At 40.8% G+C, this 15262-nt stretch overlaps 2 protein-coding genes across 3 annotated transcripts in view; both read right to left on the reverse strand.

The window, feature by feature from the left end:
• The window catches only part of LOC109920222 (microtubule-associated serine/threonine-protein kinase 4-like), a 763378-nt gene that overhangs the window by 522163 nt on the left and 225953 nt on the right, over positions 1-15262 (reverse strand). The window lies entirely within an intron of this gene.
• Positions 6831-15262, reverse strand: part of LOC125482815 (microtubule-associated serine/threonine-protein kinase 4-like) — a 399885-nt gene continuing 391453 nt past the window's right edge. The window contains exon 6 of the mRNA XM_048595291.1: positions 6831-6928. Within this exon, the coding sequence (XP_048451248.1) occupies positions 6898-6928 (31 nt within the window). The 3' untranslated portion in view covers positions 6831-6897. The remainder of the gene's footprint in view (positions 6929-15262) is intronic.

Raw genomic sequence — 15262 nt, forward strand, 5'->3', positions numbered from 1 at the left:
AAACAGACGACGCACAGCGGCAGGGGGGGGGGGTGGGGGGGGGGGGAGGGGGGGGACGGAGGAGGAGGAGGAGGAGGAGGAGGAGGAGGAGGAGGAGGAAGATTGACCAAACAATAGCATTGGTGAATTTAAAAAAACCTAAGCAAAGTTTAGTTTTCAATATTGTTTTAAAAAACAAAACTGCAAGAATAAATGCTCATGGGCCTGTTGCTTGCACAAGAATGTTTTCTTTTAGAAAAGCAGTTGTAGTCATCGTTGCTGGTCCCTTGCAGACGAGAATGACTCTCTTCCACTCTCAGGGTCCACAGGTGGCTGTACAGACCGATACTGCTACCGCAGCTTCTGTTACCTTGTCGTAGGTGGTGGTCACAGGAAGGGGTCGCAAGATGGGGCATTGGTGTGGCACCGTGCTCCTTTCACTGTTTCAGCCTGGCTCCCATTTTTTGCAATGGCTAGTTTTAAGGTGCTTGACGCCTTCCCGGATGCTCCTCCTCCATTTTGGAGGGTCTTGGGCCAGTGATTCCCAGCTGTCTGTGGGAACGTTGCACTTCACCAGTGAGGCCTTGAGTGTATCAGTGAAGTACTTCCTCTGTCCACCTGGGGCTTGCCTGCCTTGTCGAAGATGGGAGCAGAGCACCTGTTAATTGCCCTCTGCTGAGATCCACCCAGTTTCTTCCTTGCTTGGTTTTCAATGAGGTGAAGAGGTATCAAACTTAATTCATAAGGAAGGCTTAGATGAAGATGGAATCCTGCAGCCTATTTTATCCAATCCCTTCCACTTTCTTTTTAGAGCATTTATAGCAGAGGTGCACTGGTAGTAATCTTCCAAGACACTTTAGATTCTGGAAGAATGCCAGAGGATTGGAAAACTGCCAATGTAATAATACCTTTCTTCACAAAGGGAAAGAGGCAATAAAACAGGTAACTATAGGTCAGTTAGCTTAAACTTGTTATTGGGAAAGTGTTGGAGTGTATTATAAAGGATGTAATTGCACAGCACAGAGATACACAAAATAATCAAGCAGTGCCCGCATGGCCTTCATGAAGAAATCATACCTGTCAAATTTACTAGAAATCTTTCAGGAGCAGATTAGACAAAGGGGAAGCAGTTGGTGTCTTATTTTAGGATTTTCAGAAGGCATTTGATAAGGTGCTATACATTAGGCTACCTACTAAGTTAAGAGCCCATGGTGTTGGGAGGTAGTAACTAATAGAAGACACAGTTGGGTTAAGTGGGGACCACAGGATCATTGGTGGGACCATGATTATTTACAATATACATTAATGATTTGAATGAGGTAAAGGAATATACTATAGCCAAGTTTGTGGATGACACAAAAGCAATTGGATGGCAAGTGGTGAAGATCATACAGAGACTCTGTGGAGGAATACAGACAGGTTAAGCGAGTGGGGAAAAAAAACTTAACAAATGGAATATAATGTGAGGTCATGCACTTTGGAAGGAAGAATCGAGGTGCTGAATAGTGTTTAAATGGAGACAGAATATAGAAAATTGCAGTAGAGAGAAGTTTGGAAGTCCTCATGCAGAAATTACAAAAAGCTAGCATCCAAATTCAGTGGGTAATAGGGCAGGCAAATGAAATGTTGGCCTTTATTACAAAGGGAACAGAGTACAAAAGGAGGGAAATCTTGCTAAAACTATACAAGGAACTAGTTAAACCATAGCTGGAATACAGTGTACAGGAAAGATATACTGGCATTGGAAATAGTCGAGTGAAGGTTGTCTAGGCTATCCCAGGTATAGAGGAACTGCCGAGTAGGTTTGGCCTGTACTCATCGGAATTTAGAAGAATGAGAGGCAACCTTATTGAAACATATGATTCTTGGGGAATTTGACAGAGATGCAGGGAGGTTGTTTCCCCTTGTGGGAAAGTCTAGGACCAGAGGGTACAACCTCAGAATAAAGGGTTACCCAGTTAGGACAGTGATGAGTAGGAATTTCTTCTCTCCGGGGTCATGAATCTGTGGAATTCCTTACCACAGAGGGCTGTCAAAGCTGGGTTGTTGAGTATATTCAAGTCTGAGACAGACAAATTTTCAATCAGTAAGGATTCACAGGTTATACGGAAAAGACAGGAAAGAGGAGTTGAGGTTATCAGATCAGCCATGATCTCATTGAATGGCAGAACAGACTCAACGGGCTGAATGGCCACTTCTATCCCTCGGTCTATTTCACTGTTACTGAAATTAATTCAGTTCCTCAACTATCTTTCCTGGTAACTCATTCCTGCTGAGTCCACAACTTGTAAAGAAATAACTAAAATAAAAGCAGTTTTGATATAAAAATACAACAATGGAGAGAGAGAAACAGAGTCCATGCTCCAAGTTCAATGCACCAAACCTGAACTTCTCTGGCACTTTATTTATGTGGCAAAGAAAAGCTTCCTGGCATGCTTGCTGTTTCCAACTGTGACCCTGGATCCTTTACTGTAAATGTAATTCCTCAGTCGTGGTACTATATATTGGTTTAAAGCCCCTTCAAAGACACTTTCTTTCAAAGCTGGAGATATTCAATTTTGCCAAAATCTTCTTTATCGCTGTTCCCTTCTGCCACAGTGGTAGCCTTTGTTTTAACAATGGTTGCAGGGATGACAAACTTCAATGACATTGTCAGATTGGAAAAGGTGAGGGTGCTCTCCCTACATACCTGCAGATGAAGGAGATATTTGATCATTCCATTCAGAATCATGAGGACTCTTAATAGCTTCGATCGGGAGAAACTGTTCCTGTTGATGGAAGTATTGAGAAAATCAGAGCATTCTAACATAAGGTGAATTGCAAAACCAGCAATGGAGACACAAGGAAAAACATTTTCACACTGATATTCTGTTGAATCTGGATTATCGTGCTGGTGAGTATCATGGAGACAGCTTCAAAAAGGAATTGAGCAATCATCTGAAGAGAAAACATTAACGGGGCTACAGCAAAAAAGTCAAGAAAGTGAGATTAGGACAGCTGCTCTTGCAGGAAGTCAGCACAGACTTGAGGGGGCAAATAGCCTCCTACTCTACTTCTTTCCATAGTGTATGTCATGGATAGCCTTCTAAGCAAAAGCTATTCAATAATATTTCATGCAAAGACTAGTAATGTGAAGCTATCCTGTTTATCTCAGGCAATGCTGTAGGTTCAGCATGCAGCTCCTTATAAAGTCATAATTTGATCTTGTTTCCTGGTTTCTATAACTTCTCCATGGACTGTGGAAGCAAAAGAATGCTGAATTTTCCTGTATAGGTGGACAAACCAACTCAAACTTGGTGCAAGCCAGAAAAGATGGTCACATCTTTCACCAGTTGTGAGTAGCACAGTTGTTTCTGGAGACAATGACACAAATGGTCACTTCTGAGGAACTTGGTAACACCACCTTGGGGCAGCCATAAAAATGGTGTGGAATTATGGTATGAATCAGATCCTCCAAGATGACCCTGTGGTGTTCTGGGGCATTAATTTGTTAATTGCTTCAGAAAGTTTTGTTGGTTGTTACTATATTCAGAAACAATCATTATCACAAATCAAGTGGATTCATCAAGATGGAGGATAGGAAAAATTGTGGCTGAAAGAGCTGCTCATTTTTTTTTGAGATATTTTCAGCGTTGGAACAGATTTCCTCGAATTCTAGGGGCAGTGGTTACTGTTTTATAAGCTGTTGCATTGTTTTGGAACTTTAGGACCAAAAAAGATCAAAACAACGGCACTTTAAAAAAAGGAGGAAGACAGACAAAGGCAGTGACCACATGGGAAGTGTCATGCAGAGGATGGTGCATGTATGGAATGAGCTGTTAGAGGAAGTGGTGGAGGCTGGTACAATTACAACATTTAAAAAGCATCTGGATGGGGTATATAAATAGGAAGGGTTTAGAGGATATGGACCAAATGCTGGCAAATGGGTCTAGATTTATCTAGGATATCTGATCGGCATGGATGAGTGGGACCAAAGGGTCTGTTTCTGTGCTATACATCTCTATGATTCTATGCCAAATCAGGACTCATCAAATGTGGTGTCATCAACACACAAAAAACCTTTCAACAATTACTTTCTTTGAGGTTGTCTACAGTCCTTAAAGAACTGCATCAATTTATTACGAATGAATCTTTGCAAATTTGCAAATAGTTTTATAATGTAAATACTTCATGAACCCCCAAGGTAGCAACAGCAGCAGCTAATCTGTAGATTTTTTCAGTTGTCATAGTTACTGAAGTACCCTGGCTCTGACATCAAACACTGAAATATGTTCAAAAGGACAGCACGAATGTTCACATTTAAAGTGAGATAAGATGCTACTGTTTGAAGCATTTCATTTTCCAGGAGTAATCCACATCGACGAATAAAATTTTCTAATTTATAACTTAAAGTTATTCACTGGTTACATCACCTGCTGAGATTCTCTACTCACATTTAACTCATTTTTTCCCCAATGTAGTTAGAGCTATTAGAATTAGAAATGTGAATTAGAAATTAGAATTGAAATTAGAAATCAAATGAGAATGTATAGCAGGATGATATTTGGCCCATTATGTCTATGCTTGCTTATCAGTACAGGTAGCCAATTAATTTCACTTCCTCATTTTATCTGCATCATTTAATAGCTTTCCTTCCGGTATTTATCCAATTTTCTTGAACAAAATAAAGGATTATACAAAATCAGAACTACACTTGATCATCGATGTGAATATATTATGAAGATATTAGAGCATGAGAGGATCAGTTGATCAATGGATGGGATATTGAGGAAACACTAACTCGCTTCCTAGGACAAAGATATAATTATGCTAAAAGTGGTAAAAGCTAAAAAAAAAATCAAGTCACAAATAAATAGGTAATAGGCAATCAGAAGCAACAACAGGGCAAGTCACTTATGTTTCCTGACAAGATTTTTTAAGAGCTTGAGAGGAAATAGTGGATGTACTAGAAAAGTAGTTCTCACTGGACATTAAAGTTTTAATTTTCAAAAATATGACTTTAGTTTTGGAGTGTCATTACAGGCACTGGAAAATCAAGACTACAATGACAGAGTGAAATTGCTGGTGCTGTGTTTGTTGCCTTGTTGAAGGAAACTTGCTTCACAAAATGAAATTTCGGGAGACCTTTCAATAGTGTCACAGAGGAGATTGGCCCAAGGTGGGAATGCTTTTGGATCAGACAAAAAAAGAAAGACTCAAAATAAAGGAAATTGTTGCAAAATTGTCAAATTTCTTTTAGGTTGGGGATTGAAGTTTTTCCAAGAAAGATAACAGAAGCACCTGGTTTTGGCATTTAGTAAACAGACTTTAATTGATTGCAGCTTAAAACAATAACCGCTTTTTACTTAATACAGGTAGAGTTGAAGTGGGAAAACAATGAACATTGGGGGAGACCTTCATATGTCTTGATGCAGTATCTGCAGTTGTCCTCATGTGGGATTTGAATTGTTCATACTTATTTTTTCCAATTTTAATTTCAAAGAAAGCTTGTAAAGCAAATGGCACATTAGAAAAATTCTTAAAGTAACCATACACTTTTCAGTCAACAGGCTTGGGAATTCTCAGTGATTAGGTCAAATCTCTACCTGAGATATTGCTAAAGGGATATATTGCAGGGTTGTGTGTTTTGGATTTGTGTATATTTAACACACTAATAAACTGTTTTTGTCTGGAGCTGAAAATAACTTGGAAACGCGCAGCAGGAAAATGCTACTAGCACTGACAAATGGCTTAGAGCTTGGAATTAAAACAAAACTGCTGAAAAAACTCAGCAGATCAGGCAGCCTTTATGGGGAGAAACGGAGTTTACACTTTAGATTAGGTGATCTTTCATAAGAATTGGGCCTGAGACCAGCTTTGAGACACAAAATTTGTCAGAAGCTGTAGACCAGAAACAAAATGGGCTATCAGGAACAGAGAGTGTTGTCTGATTTTGGAGTTTATGTCTAGCCATTTTTTTTATTATGCTTTCTGTCTAATTTATAAAAAAGTGATTTACTTCCCAGTTTGCTGACGTTGAGGATTCCTCGATGTGATTGGTCACTTACCCTGATTGATAACATTCCCCGTTCTGGATGCCTGGAGATCCCTTACTAAAATTAACATCAGCAAAAGTGGAAATCCACGCCAGAGAGACAACTAAAACTTTGCAGACAGTGCTTTTATCACAAAAGTTAGTGGCAAGCACAGTCGATGTGCCATTAACCATAATACTGGGGGAGATGGTGGAATACTGATCATGTCATTGGGCTAATAATGCAGACATCCAGGTGAATGCACTGGAGACACAAGTTCAAATCCCACCATGGCAGTTCTTGGAATTTAAGTTCAATTAATAAACTGGATTTGAAAGCTATTCTCAGTAATAGTGACTATGAAACTATCATTAATTGTCACAAAAATTTAAAAAAAAATCATCTTCATCAGGTTTAGCCTCCATGTGACTTCAGATCCACAGTGGGTTGTCTCTTAACTATTCTCGTCAATGGCCTAGCAAGCCACTCCATTCAAGATCAGTAAGGGAAGGGCAACAAATGCTGGTCTTGCCAGTGACACCCACATCCATGTAAGAATAACATTTTTTTTTTAAAGTCTGTGTTTATTGGACTTATTGTACCGTGCAAGAATCAGTGGTACAGTTTCAACCATGCACGACTCTAGACAATACATTACAGTAGAGCTTTAAAAAGATGTATAGTAGCACAACAGAACCAATAACATGGATTAGGCAACTGAGGAATGAGGACAGACTGAAGAAACACAGTTCACAGAACTTTTCAACAGTTTAACCTTGTAGCAAACTACTACCAGACTGCGATGGTCAAGTCCAATGCACAGAAGTAAGCTGTCAACCGGAATTCAACTGGTTCGCACAGAAAATAAACCAGTGTTTGGAGCAGAGATATCAGGCAGAGAGCATCAGGAAACCAGAGAAAGATCTGGAACATTTCTGATGAAAGAAACGATAGAGGAATTTGAGATATGATTGGTTATTTCAAAAGAAACTTTACCACTAATTAAAGTACAAAAAGTTTTTTCCACTTGTGTGCAAGAGTAGTTACATTGTTTCCACTGAAACATTGTGACTTCTTCTTGAACAGTTAAAGAGGAATGCAAAACTGCAAAAGACCATTCAAGTTCATCCATGAAGTGACTGAATCAAATTTGCTACCTAATGCTTCTCCATTGCCCTTCAAAACCAAGTATAAATCTGCTACCCTTCCAGCACAAGGCCTTCAATAGCATCACTATCACTGAATATCCCTCAAAAGTATCCCGTAGGTTACCAGAACCTGGACTGGATCAGCCATGGAAACACTGGGGCTCCAAGAACAGGCCAAATATTGGGAATTCTGCAGCAACTCATCTTGTGTTTCCAAAACCTTTTCACTAGACTACAAGGTACAAGTCAGCACCTAGATGGGTGAGCTCCAACAACACTCAAGAAGCTCAACATCATAGGGGCATAGTCTCAGAATTAAGAGGTGCCAATTCAAAGCTGAGATGAGGAGGAACTTCTCTAAAAGTGTTAAGAATCTTTGGGCGTGGGGGAGGGGAGAGATGGAGTCCTTGTGTATTTTAAGGCTGAGAGAGATAAATTCTTGATCCGTAGGGAAATCAAGGGTTATAGGGAAAGGGCAGGAAAGTGGACATGAGGAGTGTCAGATTAGCCATGATTCTACTGAATAATGGAGCAGGAAACAGGGGCTGAACGGCCTACTCATGCTTCCATTTGTTATGTTCTTGTCATCCAGGATAAAGCAACCTGTTTGATTAACACCCCACCACATACCTTGAACATTCACACTCTACATCAATACACAGTGGCAGCAGTGCGTACCATTTACAAGATGCACTGCAACAACTCAACAAGGCTCCATCAACAGCACCTTCCAAACCTGTGACCTCTACCTCCCAGAAGAACAAAGGTAGCAGATACATGGGAACACCACCTCCTGCAAGCTCCCCTCTAAGCCACAATCATTGTGGCTTGTAACTACATTGCTGCTCCTTCACTGTCAATGGGACAAAAGATCAGAAGATGTAAGAGTGAAAGTTGTCCATTAACCCAATGAGTCTGCTCTGCCATTCAATGGGATAATGGCTGATCTATTATCCTTAAATCCACTTTCTTACCCTATCCCTTACTGATCCGATATCAGCTCCAAATCCTGCTGGGCTGCAGTTTTCTACAGTCTTTCCCCATTTAAATAATATTCAGCTCCTCTATTATTTCAGCTCAAATGCATAACCTCTCACTTTTCCACACTATATTCCATCTGCCTAGTCTTTTACACAATCCCAGAACTGTCTGCCTTAACAGCACCCTAAGGATTGCAGCAGTTCATAAAGTCAGTTCACCATCACCTTCTCAAGGGCATTTAGAAATGAGCAAGAAGTGTTGCTAGCCCTTGGCAGTGATGCCCTCATCCCACAATGAATATAAAGATACAGCTTGCGGATCTAGGGTTCAGAAAGTAGTGGTAAAACTAGCTACAGTCCGTTTGCTGATTTTTACTCAATTGACTGATCAACACAGACAGATGGAGAGATAATCTTGAATGTTTTTGGAAACAGTGTGAGCAAATATTCCTGTGAAAATTTAAAAGTTGTGAATGGCTGTTGATCTATGGTAATTTCCAAATATTCAAGCCTAAATCATTGATCTAGGGGTATGTTTCTTGCTTCTGATGGGTGGTGAAAATGCAAGAGGTCCAGGGTTGAAACCCTGGATGAGCTTGGGTGACACAGTGGCTAGCACTGGTGCCTCACAGCGCCATGCTCTCAGGTTCGATTCCAGCCTCCGGCAACTGTCTGCGTGGAGTTTGCACATTCTCATGTCTGTGAGGGTTTCCTCCAGAGACTCCAGTTTCCTCCCAGTCACAAAGATGTGCAGGTTAGGTGCAGCGGCCATGCTAAATGGCCCATAGTGTCCAGGGATGTGCAGGCTAGGAGGATTTTCCATGGGAAATGCAGAATTATAGCGACAGGGTAGAGGGTGGGTTCGGATGGGATGCTCTTTGGAGGGTTAGTGTGGACTCGATGGGCCAAATGGCCTGCTTCCAACTGTAGGGATTCTACGATATACAAAAACTATCGAATGGTTACTATAAAGTCACCAAGGAGGCAGAGTCGGGCCTTTGGCTTTGAGAATAGTTTCCTGCCACATAAGTGAATGTGATTCTCAGATTAATTCTACGTTAGGGGAAGAATGTATTTATTTTTACTGCTTTATCTTGAAATATTGAAAAGATTGTAAATATGGTAAGTGCACCCTCTGTACAGTAAAACTGACAATATCCACATGCTCCAGGATCAGATGGTGCCAGTAAATTAAAAAAATGTTGGTTAATTCATTGCAGTTTGTGCTAATAGCATGAATTGATTGTAAACATGCATGTTGACATTTACTGCAACTTGCAAAGGCTTAGTGCCTCTCCACCTTTGATTCTTTTCACTGTAAACAGAGAAAGAAATGCTTCAACTTTCAGCCAATTTACTTCAGACTGACATCAATATTTTATTTGCCAAACAGTGACGCCAGGAGGGTATATATCACAGATTCCAGTTGGCTAGGCATTCCAGATGGTGGAAAGCTAAATAACACGAATTTTACCATACTTAGGATTGTTTGTTCAATAATTCGGTGATAAGTATCTGCTGGACTGTTGGTGGGACTCAGTCTAACAGTATATTTAATTAATCTGTGTAAATTCCAGTATGCCAGAATTCAGTGGCATCCTTCCCAGTTCAATCCCTGCTCTCAATGGGCTGCTAAATCCTGATGCTGCAAGATCTGCTATTTCCTGTATTTTCTGTTTTTTTCCAGCTAACTAGCAGCTGCATTTGCTTCTGTATTAGTGGTTAGATATTTAACGAGGAGAGAAGACAGTCTTGCAGACAAACAGGAGGCTGGAAGTACACAGCAGGCTAGGTAGCATCTGGAGGAAAGGAGCAGTCAACATTTCGGGTATCACCTTGTTCAGTCCAGATGGGCATTACCCAAAAAGATTTTGAAGCTCGTAAAGTCCACATTGAGACCATTGGGTTGTAGGGTTCCAAGGCAGAAGCATCTTTGGAAATGCAGTCACTATTAAAAAGTGGGAAATGAGGCAGAAAATTTGAGCACAGGAAGCTACCACAAGCAACAGAGTCTGCTTCAGTGAAAACAACACAACTGTAAGTGCTGTAAATCAGAAATGAAAACAAAAATTGCTGGAAAAACTCAGGTCTGGCAGCACCTCTGAAGAAAAAGCAGAAGTGTCATCAGACCTGAAACATTTTTCTCTCCAGCAATTTCTGTTTTTGTTTCTGCTTTAGTGATGCTGACTCAAGTTCAAATGTTACTCAGGATTAACTCCCCCATCTTCACCAAAGCAGTGCCATAAGATCTTCTGCATCCAATGGGAGAGTGGAAAAGGTATCGGTTTAACATCTCGTCTGAAGGAGGAGACCTTTGAAAGTGCAGCACTTCCTCGGTTTTGCGCTGGGCTGTTGGTCTGGATTACATCCTTACAGTATCTACGTCAGAACTTGAACACACAGCCTTCCAACTTACAGTGAGGATGTTACTAATTGAGAGAAGGCTGACATCTAATACAAAATCAAAACACTGCTGATGCTAGAAATTTGAAATGGAAACACAAAATGTTGGAAGTACTCAGCAGCTCAGATTGCATCTGTAGAGAAACAGAAGTGTTAACATCCAAGGTCTGTGACCTAGTAACAGTATGCTGCCTCCAGCTGCATCTCGGAGCATTACCCAAACTTCTAGCGTAACAGAATCCAAAGACCAATCGAGCAAGTAATTCCTCTTCTGACTTGCAGTCCTATTTCTGCAGAAGTGCTTACACCCTGAGGCTTTATTTGAACAGAGTACAGGACTGAGCAAAAGTACTTTATTTCCTCTCCCCAAGGAACAATTGCCAACATTTCAAAAATTCATAAGGCCCCTTAAAAAGCTTGTAACAGGCAATGTAATATATTCGTTTACATTATCGTTTATGGTGACCTGTAAAAGGGAAGGTCTGCTGAAATATTGTGCAGTATGATGATTTGGTCACTAGTGTTGAACAATTCAACTAACCAAGACGACTAGAGAAACAAGCAATAAGTGCAAGTAGGCTCCCAAAATGAGAAGCATTATTATTAATATGTTGAAAAGGCTGAATTATGTGACTGAGTATCTTTTGCCATGTGAAAAACCCTGGCAAGTGCTTCTTTCAAAGAGACAAAATGACCATAAAAGTCATCAAGGCTGCAGAATAAGGTATCAATCATTTTGTCAAAGTACATTCTTAAAAGAGATGGTGTTGCTGAGGTTTTGAGTGACAGCATGTTGATTTGTACAGCTGAAAGGGGCATCAATTTTTAATAACACATTTTCATTACATCGTTGATACTATGAATTTCCAAAGGTGTTTTCATGGAAAAGTTGAAGAATCAATTCTTAAAGCTTCATGTATTTTAAAATAGAATAAAATATTGTTATATTTACAAGCCAATCTCATTTCTAACTTGAAAATGAATAAACACTGACAGCTTGCTGGACAGTCCAGTACTGATTGCAGAGACTGGTAAGGATTGATCCTTGAATGCTGTTGAGCTGAGAAGTTCCACTGAGATGATGAGGGGACCATTTGGCTCGGGCTCCTAAACAAAATGTGTGACAGCGACAAGCCAAGATTTCTGCCTTTGATGACCTAGTCTGCTGGACCATGTACAAATAAGTAGGTCAGAACATGACTTAAACTTCACTGCTCATATACCTTTTGCTCCCCTGAACTGTGTCAGAGCGAGACAAAAGTCACAGAAGGTGGAAATGTTTAGATACAACATTCAATTGACCAGCAAACATGACTGATGGGATTAAATTGCTCACTATTCCAGGACTGTCCTGTGATGCAAAGGTAATGCCTTTCTTTTAGAAGAACGTCTCAAGCCCCTTGTTCCATCTCCCCTTCACCTCCACCCGATCAGCGCTCTTTATCACAATGGTACCATCCCATTGGTTGTCTCGACCACTTCTCTAAGTTCCCCTAGTCCAAGAGACAATATATCCTCTGATGATTTTCCTTGGCCTAGCCCTGAACTAAAATCTTTCCATAGTTTCCTTCATATCTGCTCATGCTCAGAATCCCCAAAGAGACCCACCTCCAGCTGCTGTGACCTTATTGCCATAAAAATGACCACCACCAAGATTCCCCTCCTGGCTTGCATATTATCAGAACGTTAAAGGTTTTCTCTTCCCCCCCACCACCACCTTTCCTCAGGTACTGTCCAGCTCTCTCTCAAATTCAAATTGCAAATTGTCAACCTCTCCTCAAAAACCATGGGCCTTGGTTCCTCTGTCCTTGCAAATTAGCACATGATCTCCAAGCTCTCTCTCTCTTTTCCAAAATACTTGAATGCACTGTAGTCTCCCATATTTCTGCCAATGTTTCCCAGAACTCTGCATCCGAATCCCTCCAAATTAGTTCACAACCGCTGAAATATGAGACAATCTTTTCAAAGTTAAAAATGCCATCCTATGTGACTGTGACAAAGGTAAACATTCCCTTCTCAGCCTATCTGCAGCTTTTAACATGATCGACGACAGAATCCTCCTCCAACACCTCTCCACTGTTGAGCAGCTCAATGGAATTGTTCCCCTCTGGTTCTATTCTTATCAATCTAATTGCAACCAGAAAATCGCAAGCAATGGCTTTGCTTTCTGCTCTAGCACTGTTAGCCCCTACTCCCTCAAGAGTCTACCCTTGAAACCCCAAACTTCAATTTATCTGCATGCTGACCAATGTCACCATCATCTAACAATACCAAATCAGTTTTTATATGCTCACCTAGCTCTACCTCACTAATATCTCCTTCCACGCTTCTTCATCTCTAATTCAGATTGTTTATCTGAATTCCAGCACTTGGTGAGCAGAAATTACCTACTGTTAAAAGCTGTGGACCATGCTCCCTGCTATAAACTTCACACCCAAGCCACTAACTCCGTCCAGTTGCCAGACGTTTATAATTTTCAAGTCCCAAGATGGGCTTCCAATGACATATCTGTACCTCCTCACAACTGACCAACTTCACCTCTCCTTCAGCCTGCCTGCTGCTGAAACCCACATGCAAGCCTGTGTTATCTCCTAGCCTGAATAAGCTCTTGCACTCCTGGATCTTCTTCCATATTCCGACCTCTAAACTTGAAATGATCCAATCCTCTGCTGGCTGGAACCTAATTCTTACCAATACTATTCACACATCTGTCCTCCACTCATTGATCCACATTGATTCCTGGTTAAGCAATGCGTTTAAAATTTAATTTTAAAAGTTCTTCTTGTTTCAAATCCCTCCATGGTCTTGTCCATCTCTATCCACCTCCAACTTACAACCCTCCGAGATATCCGCACTCAGCTTTGATCTCCTGATATATGAAAGACGTTGCGGAACTTCAAATGGTTCAGAAAAGACTTACAAGGATGTTGCCAGGGTTGGAGGGTTTGAGCTATGGGGACAGGCCGAATAGTCTGGGGCTATTTTTCCAGGAACATCACTGAGGGGTGACCTTATAAAAGTCTATAAAATCATGAGGGGCATGGATAGGATGAATAGCCAAGATCTTTTTCCCAGGGTAGGGGAATCCAAGACTACAGGGCATAGGTTTAAGGTCAGAGGGGAAAGATTTAAAAGGGATCTATGAGCCAACATTTTCACGCAGAGGGTGGTGCATGTATGGAATGAGCTGCCAGAGGAAATGGTGGAGGCTGGTACAATTACAACATTTAAAAGGCATCTGGATGGATATATGAATAGGAAGGATTTAGAGGGATATGGGCCAAATGCTGGCAAATGGGACCAGATTAATTTAGTACATCTGGTCTGCATGGGCGAGTTGGATTGAAGGGTCTGTTTCCAAGCTGTATATCTCTATGACTCTCTCAATGACCTCTTGAGCATCCCCGATTTTAACTTTCCCACCAATGGTTGCTGAGTCTCTGCGAATCCCTTGCTAACTCTCTGCATCTGTATAGACACAGAAATAAAAGGTGTTGCTTTCATATGGATAATCAGCAAGTTTTGCAATATTACCAGAACTACTACATTGGTCATTTTCATATTGCTATTTATTCTGGTTTGCTGTGGGCGTATTAGTGGTCAACGTTCCTATAGTGTAATGTTGGCAAGTCTTTCAAACTTACTTTATAGGCTGAAAATTATTTTGAAATATTCTGAGTTTATGAAAGTCAAAATAAATATTTATGTGGCAGTTCAAAAGCTTATTAAAAATGGTATTTCACATTATTCACAGTTATGCAACTGCACAGAATTTATATTTTGATGTATACGCAAACATAGATTCGTGGTGAATGACTTTGAAAGTGGCTTTACTGCATAAAATGTGACGGTCCTCATCAATATGATGTCGGTAATTCAAACTGTGAACTCAGAACAAATGATAAATAAGATAGATAACGCATAATAAAGAAGTGCAGTGGGTCATCACGATTATCTACAGAAGCCCATTTCTCGTGATATATGTCCTCCAGTCAAAGCAGAGATAAAATGAAGTGTCTCGTATCAAGAGTGTTCTGGATTTTTTTCCCAGCTTCATCATTTAAGGAAAAGGTCAACAAAGCACCAAAACAACAAACAGCAAAAGTGCATCTCATAGAGATGTACAGCACAGAAACAGACCTCTTGGTCCAACTTATCCATACTGACCAGATATCCTAAATTAATCTGGTCCCATTTGCCAGTATTTGGTCCATATCCCTTTAAACCCTTCCTATTCAAGTACCCATCCAGATGCCTTTTAAATGTTGTTATCGTACCAGCCTCCGCTACTTCCTCTGGCAGCTCATTCCATGCACGCACCACCCTCTGCGTGAAAAATGTTGGATCATAGATCCCTTTTAAATCTTTCCCCTCTCATCTTAAACCTACGCCCTCTAGTTTTAGACTCCCCCAACCTGGGAAAACCCCTTGTCCATTTACCTATCCATGCCCTTCATGATTTTATAAACTTCTATAATGTCACCCGTAGCCTCTGACACTCCAAGGAAATAGCCCCAGTCAATTCAGCCTCTCCCTATAGCTCAAACCCTCCAAGCCCTGGCAACATCCTGGTAAATCTTTTCTGCACCCTTTCAAGTGAATCCTTCTCCCCTGCACCAGCTACTCAGCTGCACGTTCATCTGCTCTATCCTCCTATTCCTACCCTCACTAGCTTGTGGCACCTGGAGTAATCCAGATAGTATTACCACCAAGGACCTCCTTTTTAAATCCCTGCTTA

This window comes from Rhincodon typus, chromosome 3, assembly GCF_021869965.1.
Source record: "Rhincodon typus isolate 14 chromosome 3, sRhiTyp1.1, whole genome shotgun sequence".
NCBI lineage: Eukaryota > Metazoa > Chordata > Chondrichthyes > Orectolobiformes > Rhincodontidae > Rhincodon > Rhincodon typus.